Below are 22319 nucleotides of genomic sequence, written 5' to 3'. Positions count from 1 at the left end.
ACATGTACATTGCCAAAGCAAGTGCTACCATCTACTCAAACTCATACCATCTACTCATCGTTCTCGTAAGTACGTTTCCTTGTGCATAGTAGGTTCTGCCATCTCGCGGGCTACATCGGAATCATAAACTACTCATCTACGCTTCGCGCCAAAGATCTGACGGCTCCTGTGCTGCCCCCTATAGTTCATGCACGTTCCCTATACACTTTATTCTCTTTAGATTAGATATTTAAATTCATACTCGAGAATAAGTAACCAAATTTCGTCAGCTCATCTAAATGCTATCATAGCGCAGTTGGAAAGACGCTTACAAGCAAGGATATGGGATAGGTACCCGGTTCGGTCCCCAGTAAATGCAATTTTTTTTATTTATTTTTGCACTTAAACATCGTATTGCTGATTGATCAAGCGAGCGCGAAGCGCGAGGTAAGCGTATTCGTTTGAGTTTTTGTTTGAACATTTTTTTAGCGGTTTTAGTTCAAGGGCATGGCTGTTCCAGGAGTCAATTTCCACTTACGTTTATAGCATGGGCGGTCACCATCCATAAATCGCAGGGGTTAACATGGCCTAGGGTAGTGGTCGACCTTGGGCTCAGGGAACTAGCTGTAGGTTGCTCGTACGTTGCGCTTTCCCGGGCTCAAAGTCTAACTAACAATAATGTTAGTTAGACTTTGAGCCTTTTAATTTGGATCGCCTCGCTAAAATGGCCCATAATTTCCGGAAATCATCTTTCTTCGAGGCAATTACTCCGTTCTCATTTTTTCCCAGTGGAATTTCTTCGCTTTATTTAATTTTTCGTGTACATTTTTTCATAAACTAAATTTTCCTTTTCTCAATTTATTCCCTTTTATTTTTAATCCTAGTAGTTAAAATAACCAGTAGGTTTTTTTTTTCACTAACTAAATATTCTCTATCTCTATATTTTCTCTTTTTTTTAATGCTAGTGGTAAAAATAACCAGGTTTTTTTCAAATAGGTAGGTTAGGGTTATTTTTTTTGATGACCCTAAAAACGTAACTGCTCCCAGAGATAGGTAGGTTAGGGTTATTTTTTTTTGATGACCCTAAAAACGAAACTGCTCCCAGAGATAGGTAGGTTAGGGTTATTTTTTTTTTGATGACCCTAAAAACGAATCTGCTCCCAGAGGTAGGTTAGAGTTATTGGCTGACAGCGTTTGGTTTTTTACTTGTAGTTTTTTAGATTATGCTTTAATTTTAGTCTTTTTGATATTTGTTGTAAGTATGTGAAATACCTACAAGTAACAAATATAATTACTACACTATTAACATACAGTAACAAGAAAATATTATCCTAGATATTTAAAAGAACGAAAATATTAATTTAAAAATATTAAAAATAGGCGATTGCGGAAGAAAACCATTGGGAAAATATGGGAACGGAGTAATTGCTACCGAGAATGAATGATTTCGGGAAATTATGGGCAACGCAAAATATGAGAACGGAGTAGGTAATTGCCTCGAAGAAAAAATGATTTTCGGAAATTATGAAATGAAATGAAATGAAAATGAAATGAAATTGTTTTATTCCAGAAAACTTCCATAGAATTACAATAAAATTAAATTAAAATTAAACTATTCGACTGTACAATAAAATTAAAATATTCACGTCTATAAATAATACCTAAATACAAATTAAAACTTAATATTAACTAGCCCAAGGGGCGTATCGCCCCGACCCTATGGTGACCGGTTTGTGGTAGGTCCTCCAGCGCTCATGATTATGGGCCACACTCGCGCACGAAGCTTCTTAGTTGCAGTTTACAGGTTAATTCAAAGGTAATGTTGGTTTCCTAACATAAGTAGAGTTAGACCAAGAAAAGTCTGCAGAGATTTTGACACTGGCACAAATAACATTGGCACTGCGTGTGCTGTCAAAATCTCTGCAGACTTTTCTTGGTCTAACTCTATCCACTTTTCTATACAATTAGTATGGCGACGTGTATACTTAAGGGGCATCGACCGTACACTGACATCGGGATGATATTTTTATCATGTTATTTAGTAGTCATCGTGCGTCTCGCTTGCGCCAATACATGTACGGACAAGAACGAGTGAAGTGCACGATAACTAAATGACATCAGTTAGATGTCTTTCTGATATCAGTGTAAGTTTGAATTGGCCTGTTAGCCAAAAATTGTTTCGTATGTCCATATATGTTCTACTCTACAGGTCACATATCTAAACCAATTCCCGAATTTTGTAAGCAATTGATAGTTAAGTTTTTATGGTCAAATTAGATTCTCTAAATTCTTCAAAACAACGGAACCATACATTTATTCAGTTTTAAACTCTGCTCGCGAGGTCTACAGCTCACAGAGCCACTAGTAGTAAATTTTGTAGTCACAGTAAATTTACTGCCATCTATCGACACACGACTAAAACTCAAAATGAAAACGTATAAAATAATCAAAAATGTATATATATGGACAAAAAGAATAGATAGTATAGAGGGGTCCTGTCATTGTAAATTGTGTAGTCACTGTAAATTTACTGCCATCTATCGACACACGACTAAAACTCAAAATGAAAACGTATAAAATTATCAAAAAAATGTATATATATGGAAAAATGATTTTATTATTTTTATATCATTTTGACCCATGTTCATTCACTGATATCTATGTGTTAAATTTGTTAAATATGATATGATATGATATTTATTTATTTTATAATATTACATTGCATTATAAATTATTATGTTAATATATAAGAATTAATATTATGATCGTCGAAAGTACATTATTAAATACGGGATATGAAACGGTGTCGTCACGCCATCGCCATCTAGCCGAGTATAGGCTAAAGGTGTGTGCGCCATCTATCCGAGAATGACTTTTTCTTGATTTCCGAGGCACGTTTTTTCCTTAGACTTTATTCATCTTTTGTACATAGGTAGTACATGGGTAGTACATTGTGCATCGAGGGGGGTAAGCGAGATTTTGTAAACAAGGTCTATAACTCCCGACAGCCGCAGGCGTTACACAGGAGCAGGAGTTACACACAATGATTATCAACACACTTGCGAAGAAAAAACTACCTACATTTTAAGCGAAATAATTGTTAAATACGGTGACATTTCAAACATTCGTCCGTCATATCGTCATTTCTTGACAGGTTTAGGCATCGGAGGCACAGACCTTCACATTCAGCAACGATTGCAGATTTTGTGTAAAAATATAAATTAAATTATAATCGTCAGATTTTAAAAGTAAAACTTCCTTATACCTTAACTTTAAACAAAGTATTTACTTATAACCTACTTGGTTCGTATGAATTAGTGACATAATTAAAAAAGGAGGCTATAACTCCCTATGAGGAAATTATTATAATAGGGAATATTAGGCAAAGCTCTGCGTAGGTGGCACCTTTGTGGCACAAACAGTAAACAAACCGCATTGACACATCACACGTCACGTCAATCACATGGCCTACCGCGAAACAAGAAAATCGAAATTTCGTTATCTAATCTCTCTATCACTCTTGCATATTCGAGCGATAAAGAGGCAGATAAAAAACGATTTCGCGTTTACCGGTAGGCCCTTGTTAACAAATCGCCTTGATGCATCAATGTCACATTTTATTGTCTGTGAAAACTTGTCAAAAAACAGTTTAAGGCACAGTATGTATAAGTTAGTCTATGAATTTACTGAGTCGGTAGTGCTGCACTCTGGCGGCAGAACATTGCAGTAATATCCCCTATTATGTTTCAAAATATTATTTTAACCTAAAAAAAAAAGTAATTATGTATGCAAAAAAGAAAAAAATCGTGTCCTAGAACAGAAAAATGCCACTTAAATCTCTCGTAGCGGGGAAAAAGAGCCTTTTAAGAATAGGTGATTTGAAAATAGTATTTATCTACCGCTAGCTCCCGGTACACAACTGTTATTGCTTCCAAAGTATCAGTTTGCATCCTTCAACAAAAAGGACATCTTTCCCTGATTCAATTCAGATGCAAAATTATTATACAAATCTGACAAAGAAAAAACGTCTCTATACTCATTGAATTAAAGTTCAATTCTATTTGTCAGCTGTTTCTGTTCTTTCTCGAACTATGTCATGGGATACTATGACTACAGGTAATGGTTATAAGGTTGGTTTTAGATCGGAAAATGAATGGAAAAAATATTGAAATATACCGTAATGCAATGTTTCTTTGATTGTTTCTGTCTTAAAGAATATTTGGTTTCATAATAGAAAATATTTGTGATAATCCTAGTGATATCATCTTTCTCGATCATCATCATCATCATCATCATCATCACCATCATCATCCTCAATGCCGAAATCGCGAAGAAGTTGCCAATAACACTAGTCAAATCAGTTTCTTTTTTCGAGCTAGGTTTTGCTACTATGGAATTTATAATGAAACACTAGCATGTGACGTCACAATCAAATTACCTACTCTTTATAATTTTATACGGGTTTTAATATAGAAATTGTGTCTAAAAATAACTGCTGACTAGGTACGTTTCTATATTAATCTTCTGGTACCTTATTTCATGCATGGTGTAAAATAATTAATTCTAAATACAGTCAAATATTGCCAATGTTGTTCAGAAAACCGCTTTCAGTGCACTAGAGCATTTTCAAATCACACTTCAGTGGCTCTGAAAAGGATTTTAGAGACTATTTCAGTATATTTATAACCTCATTGCCAAGCAACATTGAACCAGAGTATAGTAGAAAACAGTAGTCTATCTTCGAACAAATACTACTGTTCTTGTGTGAGCATAACATCTACGTATCTGCAATTGTAGGTAGGTAGGCTAAATAAACTGGTAGGTACCTAGAAATTAGGTCATGTGTATAAATAAGTAATATATAAGTCAAATAGGTATACATTTTAAGGGGCCCACTGATTAACAGTCCGCCGGACGGTATCGGCCTGTCAGTTGTTCGGAACTGTCAAAATTTTGTTCTAACTGACAGGCCGATACCGTCCGGCGCACTGTTAATCAGTGGGGCCCTTAAAATCGGTACTGATAATTCCGCTACTCGATGCTAGATGTCGACTGTGAAAATAATAGTCGTTTTGGTATCCAAACTGATGTATGGAGTGAGCACTCTATTCTTACTATATTTCTCTATGACACAAGTTAGGTACGGGATACCTTTTTAAAGTAGTCAACGCGTGTATCTCGAGTGTCACGTCATCTTAACCTTTTGGACGCCAATGACCGATATATCCGCACCGCAGGTTCAACGCCAAAGACCGATTAATCGGTCACAGACCACAGAGCAACATAAACCTACGTGCATATGCATAAAGTTCAATTTCAGTTATGACACTTCGGTGACGTGGCGTCCGAGTGACAGCTTTTGTGTTTGACACGACGTCGAAAAGGTTAAATATGTCTCTTAATGTTTGCAGTATCCTCATTGTGGTCGTTAAAAAAAAACGGTGACATAATTAAGTATAAGAAAAACTTCTTAATTAATGATTAGACGGATAAATTCTATAACTGGATTAATTTATTGCCCGTATTGGATTAACCTACTGTATATTGTGACCTACACGTTGACCTTATACCACAGAATAAATAATAGTACTAGGTACAGAAGACTCACTCTCTAACAAAACGCGTCTGTTACGATCAGCACAGATATGGCCGCTAGGTGGCGACAGCGCCACGCGCGGCTTATGGCTAATAAATCACCAAAATTGGTGTGGAACGGATGTACTTGTAGCTACCTGTAGCAAAGCGACGAAATCGCGGAGTGAGCCACGCCTGCTTATACTTGAGCGTTTTCCAAAAAAAGTGTACATTTCATTCATGTCTTCAAAATATTGACTTCTTGGGCTCATTTTACTCAGAATCATTTGTACATTCACGCTTCATACATGAAAAAATGTGTCCAAAAATTTCCTTTCCAGATCGTCACATCTTGTATGAATTTTTATTTTATTTGTATGAACATGACGCACTGGAAAAAAAATTTTTCATACAAAATTTTGGGACACATTATTTCATGTATCAGGCGTGTACATTACAAATGATTCTGAGTAAAATGAGTCCAAGAAGTCAATATTTTGAAGACATGAATGAAATGTACACTTTTTTTGGAAAACGCTCACTTACAATATTATCTGAAGCTGTGGAAACCATACATTACGGTCAATATCATCCTTTTATTCTGTTATAATACGCCTTACCTAAGTATAGTCATATATTTTTGTCGGCAGTATGACACAGATGTAAACAATGCCATGGCCGGGTTTCATGTCAGCACCAAAGGTCCAGCATTGTATGGTCGTGTATGGATGTCATTCAAACTACAATAGTGTTCTGGTGGCGACCAGGGAACAACGGTGTCGGGTTGCTAGTCCAGTCAACGGGGTCGTGGGTTTGACCAAATGGACCCGATTTTTTGTAATCGTTTTTCTTTTTTAAATTTGGATAAAAGGCTTGTTTAAAGAGCTTTTCATACTGGGTGAAATAAATACGCAATTTTGATTTGGGACAAAATTTGTATGTAATTTTCCTTTGAGTTACTAAAATACTATAGGTACGTTTTCGTAGCAGAGTTCAATAGAAGATTTTTTAGGCATACATACGATGACATTGCGTTCATTATTTACAGAATAGATATAGACCAAATAGACCAGAATATTCACCAAATTGTATGAAAACCTAACGAAAAAAATATCGCCTACAAGGTAAGAATCGGCCCAAATTATATGAACGCGATAATATACCAAATTTATTGGTTTTAGAAAGTGATGTAATTTTACCGATAAAGATAGGAAGTTTAGTCGTATGTAGTAGTGGCTAATAGCGCCATCACGCCTTTTTATGTAACCATAAAAAAACGTGACTCATACTAGGCCAACTTTTGTAGCATTAACTATTATACTGGAGAGTTTATTTAAATAAACGTAGTACCAATTATAATGAGTAAGATACTTATATGTCTCAGCGATAAAAAGTTAATAATTATTATTTTTAAATATTATAAATTAGGTATACTCTTATATATTTATCCGTCTCAGTCAAAAATGAGACACATTGACTGGACTATCTCTTAATGTAGGATATTTTTATAAACAGCGGACAATAGAGAAGAGGTAACTCCCGTATTCGAACTTCAAGATATTCACAAGAGACGACACGTACTAGATCCATTCTAGATACGTTATAGTTTAGATATCAACTAGTTCTCTTTTGCAGCGCAATTCGGGCAACCAATGTCACTTTTACGTCAGATAGAGAAAGATATCTATTAGATCTGAATTGGATCTCTAAGTCATATCCTGTGGAAATCGTTCAAGAGTATCTGCAGAATCGCACAAATGTCATATTTGACAGGTTAGATCTTAAACATATCGTTATCGTATCTTGGTGATGTCTAAAAGATATTTAATAGATGTCTATTTCAAAATCCGAATCGGGCCCTAAGCCCTTGTACAAAAGAGCTTTCAGTCACGAAGGCTTCGCAGGACCATGTAACGTATTGACTGCAAGATAACGTTATAAAAGGGTTCCTTTTACACATCTACATACATATATTTATACATATTTTGACGACCGGTCTGGCCTAGTGGGCAGTGACCCTGCCTGTGAAGCCGGTGGTCCTGGGTTCGAATCCCGGTAAGGGCATTTAGTAGATAATATCTGGGAGACCGGGCTTTACTCGAAAAAACCAAAAACTCTAAATTGCGCGTTTTCCGAGAGATCAGAGGGGCAAAGCCGAAATTCGCAAATTGCGGGGATCTTTCTCGTTTACTCCAATGAAGACGTAATTAGAGTGACAGAGAAAAATGCCCGCAATTTGCGAACTTCGATTTTCGCGGTTATAGCCCTGACCTAGCTAGATTGATTTATCGCCCGCGAATATCGAAATCGTTAGAGCCGTTTCCGAGATCCCCGAAATATATATATGAATATACATATAAATAAATAACCAAAAAATTATCGTTGAAAGGTATTGGATTAGATTAGATATAGATTAAGGATGACTCACGCTAGACCGTGCCGGGGCCGGGCTGGAACTTCCGGCGCTTCGTTTTCCATGGAATGATCACCACGTAATCACCGATCAGCCGGCATAGAAAATGACATGTCGGACGCCTCGGGCCGGGCCCGGCTCGGTCTAGCGTGAGTCATCCTTCAGTGATTATCAAAATAGCCGATTTTGAAGTGACTCCATTGAACTTTATCTATTTTCACCTTTTTTCATTGCAACAAAAATCGTTTCTTTGTAAAATATAAATTAAAATCTTAGCTCTCATGACAACCAATCTAACAAGGTAATAAAATCTTTTTATCCAGATGATAACTAAAAGGCGGTACATAGTTTTAATCTCAGATAACAATAATGGTATTAAGATAAAAGAGAACGAAGGAAAATAATTCTGCCAAGGCTGAACGGCTTTTTTTGCTACGAGTAGCTACTTTTATTAAAAAACAACGGGTTGCACTCCGGGAGTGCCGGCAGATAGAAAACTCAACGAAATTGTAACTCAAAATATTAATTACAGGGCCATATAGTGCAAAATATCTGCAGCACTATGTATAATTGAGCTTAACGCCATCTAGCGTTGTATCGTCGCATTACTTGAAACCCCTAAGCACATCACTGTGTGGAATCCTCGGGGCGTAGTCGCTTACAGAAAGCTAGAACATTCATAAATCAAATTAATTATTTTTATAACCTACAGTTATACTAAGAGAAGTCAGCAACGATTTTGATAGCAGACGCAGTGCAAGTGTTAAATTAAACGACAAACTCCTATGAAATTATGACGATTAAATAACACTTGCATTGCGTATGCTATCAAAATCGGGGCAGATGCAGACTTTTGGTCTAACTCTACGTACAATAATTAATTCTAGCAAGCTAAATCTGACCCACTTCCCATTATTCGATTGAACTGAAACTTCATATACATATAACGACGAGTATAGAAGAATAGGATAGGAAAACCGTTGGTAGATCGGCAGGATCATCTTCTACCGTTGCACTTGTATTCTCATGATTATCCTTATTTGAGGGTAGATCCACAATTGGGCGATGAAATAATAACGCGTCGAGATAGCCGATAGTTTGTTTTAATTAACAGTATCGATTACACATCAAAATAACTTAATATCACTTCGATTTAAATGGATTATAAACATTAGTTACAAAGAAACGTGGCGATCCCGGAGATGACGTCACGTCACCACCGCTCTGCTTGATCGCCTCCATCATAATGACTCCCAGGCCGGTCAATCCGTCCTCTTTATACCTATAACAACCAACCACCTGTCACTGGCCAGGTGACAGCTCCGCAACGCCATCTCTGATTTCACCCAGGCAACTACCTGACGTTTCTTAGGTTACAAATCGATTAATCATGGTTCACTCCGACACATATATTATGTACATCCAGCCGATATGATGATGGAGACAGGAGGTGGTAAATTACTAAATGTTAACTTCTAGCCAAAAACCGAAAACGCAAAATCTGTAAACCCAAAGTAAATTGGTAAAACTTAACTCTTTGAGGGCAGATTTTAGCTTGCCTCTGCCGTTGGCATTCCCATTTCGAATTCTCTTTGGCAAGGAATTTTGTAGGTATCGTGGCAAATATCGTAACTGAAAAGCTAGGCAGCGTACGGGTTAATTATGGACTGTAAAGGGAAATTGAAACGTGTATTTCACACAGAACATGCTGGCACAGTCAACTATAAAGAGATATCCATTTTCTCAAACACACTCCGAAATGGATGCGTTAATGTCACGAAATGAAGACATCAAGTTGCTCATTTATGGCTCCTTACATCTTCTTGACCTAGGCCAAGAAGTAATGTAGGGAGTTAGTATGAAAAGTACATTATTGTCCGCTGCTCTAACTTTTTAAATTTGCTCACTAAGATTAGACTGACAAAGGAAATATTACATACAGCCAACGACCACTCTCTCTGTAAGCATACATGCGACATTAAAAAAAAAACTATGCTACTATGTACTATATTTATAAGCGGTTAAGCATGGTTCTCGAATAGCTTTTTCAAATGTCAAGTTTATAAAATAAAAAAGGCCCCAATTTCAACATTTTTATTACTTGATTACTTAGAAGTTATTTTAATTATAATTTTTTCTTACATTGTTTGAGAAAATCACTATACAATCCTTGGCTCGCTTTATCCGGTCTCGTGTACGACTCGGCCGTCTGCCGCAATCTCGTCCTACAGTCCCTTACTTCACGGCCTCTGCAGTAATGTACTATTTTTCACTTTATTATAATGCAGTAAGGTGAAAAAGTGGATACATCTCTTTGTAGTCGACTGTACAAAGGTAAGACTGCTAAAAGGATGACTCACGTCGGACCGGGCCGAGACGTCCGATATGTCATTTTCTATGACGGCTGATCGGTGATCACGAAACCATAGAAAATGAATCGCCAGAAGCTCCGGCCCGGCCCAGGCCCGGTCTAGCGTGAGTCATCCATAAGGGTGTCCGCTAGCTAGCGCGATTGCACGGAGCGAGTGAGCGGGTTAACGAAAAATGAGCGCCAGCTAGCGGACGCCCTAAAAACTCCATTAACACATTCACCGCTGAGCTACGTAAATGCTTTGTAGAGGCAAAATGACGTGTCGTGATTAGCACTGAATGGGTTAAAACATTGGAACCTAATCGTACTCTTATCCAAAAGACATTACCCATCCTTTATTAAGACGCACCTATGTATAATTAACAAAAATTAACCGTTATGAGTAAAGCTCACAATAACCCCCCACCCCCTCCCACCGGCTTAATTACCCTGCATATGAAGGGGGGGAGGGGGGCCGTATTAGGCTCTTCAACATGGTTTTTGGCAGTTGAAGCAGAGTAATTGATTATTTTTAGCTGAGTGCGTGGATGCATAATTAAAACTGACGGTTTCAGAGTTTTAGAATCCCGCTTTGAGTTTGACATTTACGGCGCGATTCGGGAAATGAATTAGAGATTAACTAGATACGATATAGTAAATAATATATATGTGACGTCCCGCGGGTAAAGGTACCTTATGGCGGTTGGCGCTTGCGCTATTATTAACGCCGCTCCAATATTATCGCGGCGCTATGCGACGTAAGCGCCAGCCGCCATAAGGTACCCTTTGCCATGGAACGTCACATATGTTTACTATTTCATATCTAGTGAATCTCTAATTCATTTCCCGATTCGCGGCGCTAGCCGCCATAAGGTACCCTTTTCCGTGGAACGTCACATATGTTTACTTTTTCATTAATAGTGAATCTCTAATTTATTTCCCGAATCGCGGCGCTAGCCGCCATAAGGTACCTTTTCCGTGGAACGTCACATATCTTTACTATTTCATATCTAGTTAATCTCTATATAATTCATTTCCCGAATCGAGCCGTTAGATTCTTAAAATATTATAGTACAATAATTTGATATTGATACGATGTTAATGTGCATCGCACTAATATAAAAGCTCCAGTAATTCCATAATAAATTGAGATATATATATTTTTTTCCTCGAGTAGTCATGAGGAGGTCCATCTTCTGGTGCCAGCCTATCGTTGAATTTTGGGACACGTTGTATATATTATAACCTACAATTTTGCGTTAGCCCTCTCTTAACTCATTCAGCGCTAATCACGACACGTTGTCGTTTTGCCTCTACGAAGCATTTCCGCTACATACCGGGAAATCCATGTCATCGGCTACGACGTAGCGCTACAACAGTAGCTCAGCGGTGAAAGTGTTAACTTAAAGATACATCAAATATTACGGCTATAGGTATATGATATGGATTAGATATGTTCAGTGACAACCACTGTTGACCCTAAAACAAAAATGACACTTTTGACACTGACATATCTAATCCATATCGTATCTAGTCGTAATATTTGACGTATCTTATAGTTCGAATCGGGCCGACAGCTTTAACTTTATACAGAGCGCTACGCCGTAGACGTGCTACGCCGAAACTTTCGTAGCTCGACGCAAGTTTCGTAGCTGGGTCCTTGCATTCAAACATTTTTTTACTTGGTAATGAGAGCGTTTCTTTTATTTTTTGCCATTTTATAATGTGACCTTTTTTGCCACTTTTGTGTTATTTCTAGTCAGGATCGCGAGCCTCGTTCATCCTTATAGGAGGAAAAAAGTGTCCTAAAATTTCCATACATTTTTCAAACTTTCCTTTTTGTTACCGCCATACAAAGTGTATGGGGAAATGGCAACACAATAGGAAAAAAACTCTGGGACATTTTTTTATCCCATTAGGATCGAAAGAGCTCGTGATTCTGAGTAGAAATAACACAAAAGTGGCAAAAAAGGTCACAATAAATAAAAATGGCAAACAATAAAAAAAACGTTCATGAAGTGATATTACTTTCAAGTTTATTTACTTATTTACGTTGAAAGCGCTGGTGGACTAGCGGTAAGAACGTGCGACTTTCAATCCGGAGGTCGCAGGTTCTAACCCCTACTCGTACCAATGAGTTTTTCGGAACTTACCTTCCTATGAAATTACCTACTACTTATACTTATTCACAAATTAGCGGTAGTATCTACATACTTAATCCGAATATAATTAGTGTTCCACCCATGAAATTCACAAAACCGGCCATATAAAATTTTGAGACGAAAACTAACACATTAAACTTACATAATTTTAATAAATATAGGTAACGTAAAATGGGGTGAGTAGGGACAAAACTGACATTCAAACCTTATAACATTTTATTTTTACATATGTAAACTGAATGGTATATATAATAAATGTTCCGGACGTTTGTATTTTAGTTTTCTTATGATTTTGGGTAGTACCATTTCATAACTTTACCGATAAACACAAAATCCCTCCTCATCCCGTAGTACCTCGTAGTTGGGGTGAGATGGGATTTCATACAAAGGTGATTTTGGAACATTGTTGGATGGATTTTTTTCCATTTGTAATACGAATACATTATTTAGGTAGTAGTATTTAAAAACCATCTCACCCCCCTGGCATCCTTCGCTCCCCATTCATAACCCAACTCTCCACGCAATCCCTACTCACCCCATTTTACGGTACTCATACTAATATTGTAAAATCATTTTGCCTTTTCACGGCTTACTCTTCATCAATTTTAATGAAAACCTCTACGAAAGCTTTAGCTGTAAGACAGGTTTTATTAGAACCCACCCCCCGGGACAAGGGATTATATTGTCGCCGTCAGATATATTGGAGCGGCCGAGGTGCTAAAAATATCTGAACACACCTAACGCCTTGACAAACGAGGCATGTTCAGATATTTGCAGGCACTTTGGCCGCTTCGACAGATCTGACGGCGTATAGGCCAGTGGTGGGCAAAGTACGGCCCGCGGGCCAGGTCCGGCCCGCGAAAGGATTTATCTAGCCCGCCGCCGGTCATTTAAAAAAATATATAATACGGCCAGCAATATAATAAAAATACATTTTTGCTGTAAATCTGGCCCTCCTCTAAAATTCCTTCAAGTTTTGGCCCCTCATGAAGAAAGTTTGCCCACCACTGCTATAGGCAGAAACACGGAAAGAGCGTGGTACTCCCATCTTAAAGGCCCGGAACATGTAACCTCTGGTATTGCAGGCGTCCCTAGGCTACGGTAATCGCTTACCATCAGGCGGTCCGTCTGCTCGTTTGCCTTTTACCATAAAAGTGCTTGAATTTCTGGAGAGCCGGATTACTGGGAAATTCGGTTTACTGGAAGTTAGAGGAAATCTGCATATTACTGATGTGTTTTTTAGTATGTCCTAGTAATACATTTTACTAAATCACTACATTAAAAAAAACCGGGCAAGTGCGAGTCGGACTCGCGCACGAAGGGTTCCGTACCATATAAAAAAAAAAACAAAAAAAAAGCAAAAAAAAACACGGTCACCCATCCAAGTACTGACCACTCCCGACGTTGCTTAACTTTGGTCAAAAATCACGTTTGTTGTATGGGAGCCCCATTTAAATCTTTATTTTATTCTGTTTTTAGTATTTGTTGTTATAGCGGCAACAGAAATACATCATCTGTGAAAATTTCAACTGTCTAGCTATCACGGTTCGTGAGATACAGCCTGGTGACAGACGGACGGACGGACGGACGGACGGACAGCGAAGTCTTAGTAATAGGGTCCCGTTTTACCCTTTGGGTACGGAACCCTAAAAATGTACTGTTACCTGGAACTTAGTCATTTATAAAGAGTTTGAAGGGCGAAAATGTTAACGGACATAGTAAATTAGGACATGGAATGATCTTTTGTATCCCAATTTTAGTGCCGGATTACTGGGTATACCTGACCGTCGAAGTGCCGGATTAACGAGATTTCACTGTAATTAATTAATTTTTCAAAATAGTCATAATTTAGGAAACCCGGCTTCTTTTTTTTTGACAATTAGAAAGTTAACGATTTCAATACGTTTTTCTAATAAAACATTTATCATATAAGTTGAAAATTCTATAAATATCTATCTATCTATCTAGCATAACTAATGTCATAAAATGTGTCTACTTTGCTCCTCATTGGGTAATTTTGCCCCAATACTTTTTAGATATGAAAACTATATCACAACATATACAACAACATACTTACCACAATTTATAATAGTTTTAATTTAATGGAATTAAATTAAATTAATAATTTTGGAGCAAATTATGGCGCAAAGGAGGCACTATTTATGGTACAAAAAAAGTTTTGGTCCTAATTCATAAGAATAGGTCTATTATTACATTATTTTCGTATCTGACTGTTATTTGCCCAAATAAAAAATATATAAAAAATTACATATTACGTAACACCAAAACAATTGATAGCAATTAACAATAGCTATTAATCCAAGTTATAAACGTGAGTGGCCCATTTACAAATATATGTCATTAATTATCAAAACGCCGTCCGTTTTTAGGGTTCCGTAATATTTCGCCTCCTCGCTCCTGTCTGTCATCAGTACGGTTACCATCAGTTTGTCACTGACATAAACGCCGTCGAGAACGTAATTTACTTTCTATACATCTCGCTCGCACTCGCATATTAGTGCAAACGGGATGTATAGAAAGTAAATTACGTTCTCGACGGCGTTTATGTCAGTGACAAACTGATGGTAACCGTACAGTTATCGGGCTGTATATCAATAAAACCAGAAAAGGTGAAAATTTACAAATAGTGTTTATTATAATACTAGTTTATGCCCGCGATTTTCGTGTGCTCGGTGTTCGCACCTGGCTGTTGTAATTCCGCACTTAAACACTGCACTTTAAAGTTCACTTTCCTATCACTAAGCACTGTTACTTTTACTACTATACTTCACTGTATCACTGTCTCTTTTGGTTACTGACTTGACCATGGAAACTTTTTGACTCCATTGTTTTTAGAAAACATACCGTTAGCTAGTTTGCATTTTAAAAAGAGACATCTAGCGATCAATTCAGTAATTAATTTAGAGTATGTACATTTATGCGGCAATTTTAAATCTCAACATCCTCCGCCGCCAAGGAAGTATTCCTTGATTACTAGTTAGGAAGTCGACACAGCTTGGTAATCGGCCGTTGTGTGATCCCGAAAGCTGTGCGAATATCATACATACGAGTCAATCCATCAGTGCCAGGGTACTTCTTAAGTACTCTACCTACTCTCCAGTTCGCTGGTGGAAATCTTCCATCTTTGATCAATACCAGTTCTCCAATTTCTAAATCCTTCTTAGGTGTATTCCATTTTGGACGCAATTGCAAACGAGAAAGGTATTCGCTTTGCCATTTAACCCAAAAATCTCGTAGCATGCGTTGGGTCAACTGCCATCTCGATAAGCTGGATATGTTACTCTGCTCATTACTGCGATCTGGTAAGCAAATCAAGGGTTCGCCGACCAGAAAATGTCCAGGTGTCAAATAATCTAAATCATCGCCTAATGGAGCCAATGGACGTGAGTTAAGGCACGCTTCAACTTGCGAAAGGACCGTATAAAATTCTTCGAACGTCAGGGTTGCGTCTTGCATTATTGACAACATTTCATATTTTTAAGTGCTACTTTTTATTGTCTACATCGAAAAAACGCACTAATTTAAGGTACCCGTATTTTTTTTATATTGCGTAAGTCCTATATTTTGGTCATAAAATCTATTTATATTGTTACTTGAAACAAAAGGGCGTATGTAACAAACGTCATTTGTGAGAATCGTGACGTCACGGATCTGTTTCATACACTGGAAAAAACGTTGAATTAATTTACGTTTGAGCATAGACAACAGTGCGAGTCACATAACTTCAAACGTCAAGTGTCACTGGTAGTGAAGTGACAATGACAATGACAATGTCAACCCAATCGGAAGTCATTTCTTTGCTTGTAGTGGCAGAACTGAAGCAGCTGGGTGACGTCAATTTCCGTTTTAACTATTTTTAGAGATTTTGAATACAAAAAATCGTAAAAAATATATAAAATATATTTTTTTGTAATCTACAGGAGCCCCTCTCGAAATGGTTTTCGATTTAGGGATATTGAAATTTTTGAAATGTTGTCAATTCTTTTGAGATGATACTTCGTCGATTTTACACCGGCCTCCCATAGTCCTCCAAAGTTTGGTGCTCCAGGGGGAATATATCTCCAACGAGTTCCTCTGTCGTCTAAACTTTTGAGTAAGTCTTCTGGGATTTCGTTGCGACCTTGTTGCCACATCTTCAATAGTTCTTTTTCAGCTGCAACGAATGTTGTACCATGATCACTCCAGAGTTCCTTGCAATGACCACGCCTAGACACAAATCTTTTGAAGGCAGCGATAAACGCTTCTGTGGTCATATCGCTGACTAGTTCCAAATGTATGGCTTTGGTAGACATACACACAAATAAAGCAATATATGCCTTGTATGTCTTAGCTCCTCGACCTTTACTCATTCTGCATGTGATGGGACCGGCAAAGTCAACACCGCTGATAAGGAAAGGGCGGGAAGGTTTCACTCGAACTTCCGGTAAGTTTCCCATCAACTGAGTATTTGTTTTCGCATTGTATCTTGCACACGTTATACACTTCTTGTAAAACTGCCTTATTGAAGAACCTCCTTTAATAATCCAGTATTTGCTTCTCAAATATGGTGTCATGAGATGCGGCCCTCCATGGAGAGTGTTTTTGTGAGAATCATCCAACAAAACAGGTAACAATACGTTGTTTTTAGTTATAATAATAGGATGCTTTTGATCCATACTCAACTCTGCGTGTTTCAGTCTTCCTCCTAATCTCAAAAGACCTTTATCATCCAGATAAGGTGTGAATCGCAGTAGACGACTGCTTTTCTTAATAGTTTTTCCACTTTTCAGGTGATCAATCTCTTCAGGAAATTCTATCTCTTGGGACATCTTTAAACACAAGGTAAGTGCTTCATCTTTTTCTTCACAGGTTATATGTTTACTAATATTCTTTTCTCTTTTCAGGATCTTCAGCCATCTTCTACAATACGAAATCACGTCCAGAAGTTTTTGCAGTGACGAGTATTTCTTCAGTAAGGTAAGCTTTTCAGAGTCTGTTTCTATGGTTGTTGTCTTACATTTTACTAACAAGCGTTTCTCTAATTCTGTTTCAGGTATGGAGTCGACGGGTATGGTGAATTCAGGTTCATGTAAGAATTCCGGACCATTGAACCATAACTGATTTTGTTTCAACTTGCTGGGTGACAGACCTCTGGAAGCTGGATCTGCTGGGTTATCCTTGGTATTGACATATAACCAGTGTGTGTCTAAATTGCCCCTTATGTCAATCACTCTATTCTTGACATAGGGTGTCCATCTGTTAGGATCTCCTTTTATCCAGGCTAAAACCACTTTGGAGTCTACCCACGCATAGGTTTGTTGCAACTCGATATTTAGAACTCTCATCACGTGTTTCATGAGTTTGCTAAGTAGCGATGCTCCGCATAGTTCAAGTCGTGGCAAAGACAATGGTTTAACAACTGGTGCAACTTTGGTTTTTGCAGTAATTAAAGACACTTGACATAGTGACCCATCTTTGGGTACAACTCGAAGGTACACGACTGCTGCATATCCTGTCTGGCATGCGTCAGAAAATCCATGTAACTCGATCGCTGAATTTTTACTAGAACCAGTCCAACGATCAATCTGTATCGCTGATAACGCGGGTAAGTCTTCTTGGTACTGGATCCATTCTTCTTTTAGATCTGTGGGTAGTTCCTCATCCCAATCTAGCTTTTCCAACCATAGCTTCTGCATGAACATCTTTGCCTTCATGATTGCTGGTGCTAACCAACCCAACGGATCGAAAAGTGAAGCGATCTGTCCGAGTACATTTCTCTTTGTAACAGGTTTTTCAGTATTGGTTTCCTTTTGTGTAGCTTTGAGTTTGTCTTCATCGATATTCCAAATTATTCCGAGTGTCTTTATTTGGCTCTTTCTACTCATGTCTACAGTGTTTGAACTCTCTCTCTTTTCAGGTTGTATGGCCGACATAAATTCTCTGCTGTTAGAAGCCCACTTTTGTAACTCAAATCCACATTTGCTCATTACTTTGTTCAGCTCTTCGTGTGCTTCTAATGCTGACTTCACATCATCGAATCCTGTAAGTACATCGTCCATGTAAAAGTCTCTGTCTATAATTTCAGATGCTCTAGGGAATGCGTCTTTCTCTTCTTTGGCCAGCTGTTTTAGTGTCCTTATTGCCAAATATGGTGCTGATGCTGTGCCAAATGTTACGGTTAGCATTCTGAAATCTTGAATCTCTTCTTTTGGATCAAATCTGTACAAAATTCTCTGATAGTCAGTGTCTGCTTCTCGAACCTTGATCTGTCGATACATCTTTACGATGTCTGCCACAAAACATATCTTGTTTTGTCTCCATCTCATGATGACATCTCTTAGCTCTTCTAGCAGAGTCGGTCCAACTAGTAGTTCATCATTGAGAGATACTCCATTAGATCCTTTACAGGATGCGTCAAAAACTACTCTCACTTTCGTGGTCTCCCGATCCTCGCGAACCACAGCATGATGTGGAAGGTAGACTGTTTTCTCATCTTTCTCAGGCTTGCCTACCGGTTCCATGTGTTTCAAGGTAAGGTACTCTTTAATCACGTTATCGTACTCAGTTTTCAATTTGCTGTTGTGTGCTAACTTCCTCTCTAGACATTCAAGTCTTTTGACACCAATTGAACGGGAATTTTCGGGAACAATCGGTGTATCTCGTACGAATGGTAGTCCAACAATGAATCTTCCATCCTCATCTCTCGCTAGTGTTTTCTCATAAATCTCTTCAGCTCTTTTCTCTAGAGGTGTCAGAGTGTCTTTGCTCTCATTATCTAGCGTCTCCGATTCCCAAAATCTTTGCAGCATGTTGTCTAGGCTCACACTCAAATGCATGCTAACAATTCTTCCATTCTTCCCGTGCTCTTCAGCGGGTGCTCCGCCCGAAATTATCCATCCGAATAACGTCTGTTGCGCTATCGGTGATCCTGGTTTGCCCTTGATGACTCCACTCATTAAAATGTCTGTATAGACATGCACACCAAGTAACAAATCTATCTCTCCAGGATTGTAGTATGTAGGATCAGCTAACTCCAAGCCATGTAGTTGAGACCATTGTTCTTTATCGATCTTCGTAACAGGCATTATGTCAGTAACTTGGTGGTTTTTCTACGAGTGATACAGTGTTAGGTTTCGTAACGTGCAATAGTGTGTGATGCTTTCTCTTACAACGCAGGCATAAAGTATTACGCTTGCAAAATCTCACGCTATGTCCAGGCCGTAGACAGTTGAAACAAAGACTCCTTGTTTGAACCTCCTTGGATCGTTGCTCGGGATCCAATTTAGCAAACTCCTTGCAGTTGTAGATGAAATGATCTTCATTACAGAAACCGCATTGATGGTTGGAGTCTGTGGTACTGCTAGGCGTAGCAGTTGCATGGAACGTCTTGGCTCTAACTTGAGGCTTCTCTTTTGGGTGCGCAGTTTGAACCATCTCCAAAACTCTAAATCTTCCCTCCAAAAATTTGCTGAATTGTTCCAATGTCGGCAAGTCTTCCACAGATAATGACTTCAGATCCTCTTCCCAGTGCTTGTGTGACTCCGTATCTAACTTGTGCACCAATAGATGTATTATGATTGGATCCCAGTTATCGATACTAATGTCATTGTTCTTCAAGCTGTTCAGACATTCTGTAGAAATATCCAGCAATTCTTTGACACCTTTGGCAGATTCAACGCTCAGTTTCTTTTGACCCAAAAATCTATTCAAGATTGAGTTAACCATAATCCTCTTGTTATTGTATCTGTTGTGTAAGGTATTCCATGCTACTTCATAATTTTTCTCAGTAATTTGAATGTGCTTTAGCAGTTATTGTATCTGTTGTGTAAGGTATTCCATGCTACTTCATAATTTTTCTCAGTAATTTGAATGTGCTTTAGCAGTTGTAGCAGGAGCTTCGCCACTAAGACTACTCTTCAAATAGTGCAATTTCTGCACTGGGCTCAATGAACTCTGATTATGAATGAGAGATGTGTAGAGATCCTTGAAAGTCCCCCAATCATTGTAATTTCCATTGAACTGTGGTATATTAATCTTAGGTAGCTTAACTTCCTGGCTCTGTGGTCTGATGGATTGCTTCTCCGTTCCTGATGTATGACTCGTTTGCTCTCCTTCTAATTTCGCAAGTATCTCCGCTTTGGTGTCTATATACAACTCTTCTCCATTGTCGTATATCTCTTGCGTAAAATATTCGTGACTATTTCGTTGTTCTGTTGTCGCTATCTTCACTATCTCTCGGTGAGTGTTTTGAAAAACTTCCCAAAGTTTGTCTAAATTCTCCACTCTGACTTGCAAGTATGACTTGGTAAGTCTCGCCTTGGGACACTTCTTGAAGTTTGTAGCCGTTTTCTGAAGAAGATGTAAGTTATCCGCTTGTACTACGAATAAGGCTTCCATTTTGACTGAGTCCAAATTCCAAGAATTTTCTAAGTTCCAAACTTCTAAGACACAAGTTAGTGAAAAATATTCAAAGTCTTTTAATCACAGAATTTTTCTATGTTCTAAATTCTATGAAAATTTTCTAAGTCTCGGATACTCGAAAATTAGACTATGTTCAGAACACTACGAAATATTCTAAGTCCCAAATATCGCGGAAAATTTTACAAGTTCAAAGTACACTTCGCGAAATTCTACAAGTCCAAATAAACGGAACGATCTTACTCAATTATAGTCCTTAGTGCAATCCGATAGAGTCCACTTTGCACTGCACTATCACTCGCGTCACAGCCTGATCCGGTTCGAAGGACCAAATGTTCGCACCTGGCTGTTGTAATTCCGCACTTAAACACTGCACTTTAAAGTTCACTTTCCTATCACTAAGCACTGTTACTTTTACTACTATACTTCACTGTATCACTGTCACTTTTGGTTACTGACTTGACCATGGAAACTTTTTGACTCCATTGTTTTTAGAAAACATACCGTTAGCTAGTTTGCATTTTAAAAAGAGACATCTAGCGATCAATTCAGTAATTAATTTAGAGTATGTACATTTATGCGGCAATTTTAAATCTCAACACTCGGGATGATGAAGACAATAGATACTGTACGTATGTTCTTCGGGCTTGAAACCACCAACCAAATTACATCTAAATCGGTTCAGCTGTTTAAGCGTGAAGTGCAGTTATTCTAATATGCCGTCCGAAGTTCATTCATCCCAAAAATTAAATAATGATACGAAATTTATAATAGCACTCATTACACAATTTATATGATATTAAAGCTTGTTACGAGATTAACCTTTGTAGATAAACAAGTAAAATAAATAACTTGACCTGATGGATTACAATTATTTAAATTTTCATACGAAGTAAATACGAGTACTTAAATCTCGCGACAAGCTTTTATATCATATAAATTGTGTAATGACGTTAAAACTTGATAGTAAAATCTTATAGGAAATATTTATATTATTCTTGGTTGTCTGGAAGAGATCGCTGTTTAGCGATAAGTCCGCCTGTTGTTACCTACACCGTTAAACTCCAATGTATTTTCTGTATCTTTTGTTTTGTAGTGTGCAATAAAGTATTTTATTATTATATTCTTTTTAGCGCATTTAGGTAAATAAAAGCTTGTTTTTAAATAAGTTTTTTCTTTACTTTTAATTTATTATGAAATATAAAAACTGTTGGAGCACAATTACCCAAAGTAGGCACATTTTACGGAACCCTCATAGCGAGTCCGTCTCACGCTCACTTTTCCCAAAACGCCGTTCCGACTCCGGCGCGCACGGCGCATGCGTGCAGCAACAGGATGGCGTGTACCGCCGGCGGCGGGCACTCGCGCCGCGCGCGCCAAACGCGCCGCCCGTGCGCCGGTAACGCCGGGATCGTAGGTGAGT

General features: G+C 38.1%; 3 protein-coding genes across 3 annotated transcripts in view; 1 reads left to right on the top strand and 2 right to left on the bottom strand.

The window, feature by feature from the left end:
• LOC134804014 (adenylate cyclase type 6-like) overlaps positions 1-22319 on the top strand; it is a 391384-nt gene that overhangs the window by 23394 nt on the left and 345671 nt on the right. The window lies entirely within an intron of this gene.
• Positions 16414-20203, bottom strand: LOC134804016 (uncharacterized). Its single transcript, XM_063776871.1, has 2 exons — positions 19685-20203; positions 16414-19587 (listed from the first exon to the last, which is right to left on the bottom strand). Exons 1-2 carry the CDS (start codon positions 20201-20203, stop codon positions 16414-16416), a joined length of 3693 nt encoding a protein of 1230 aa, XP_063632941.1.
• Positions 20336-20875, bottom strand: LOC134804015 (uncharacterized). The gene has a single exon (XM_063776870.1). The coding sequence runs from the start codon at positions 20873-20875 to the stop codon at positions 20336-20338; it is 540 nt and encodes a 179-aa protein (XP_063632940.1).

The sequence above is a fragment of the Cydia splendana genome, chromosome Z, assembly GCF_910591565.1.
Source record: "Cydia splendana chromosome Z, ilCydSple1.2, whole genome shotgun sequence".
NCBI lineage: Eukaryota > Metazoa > Arthropoda > Insecta > Lepidoptera > Tortricidae > Cydia > Cydia splendana.
This window is presented reverse-complemented; position numbering and strand designations above follow the sequence as displayed.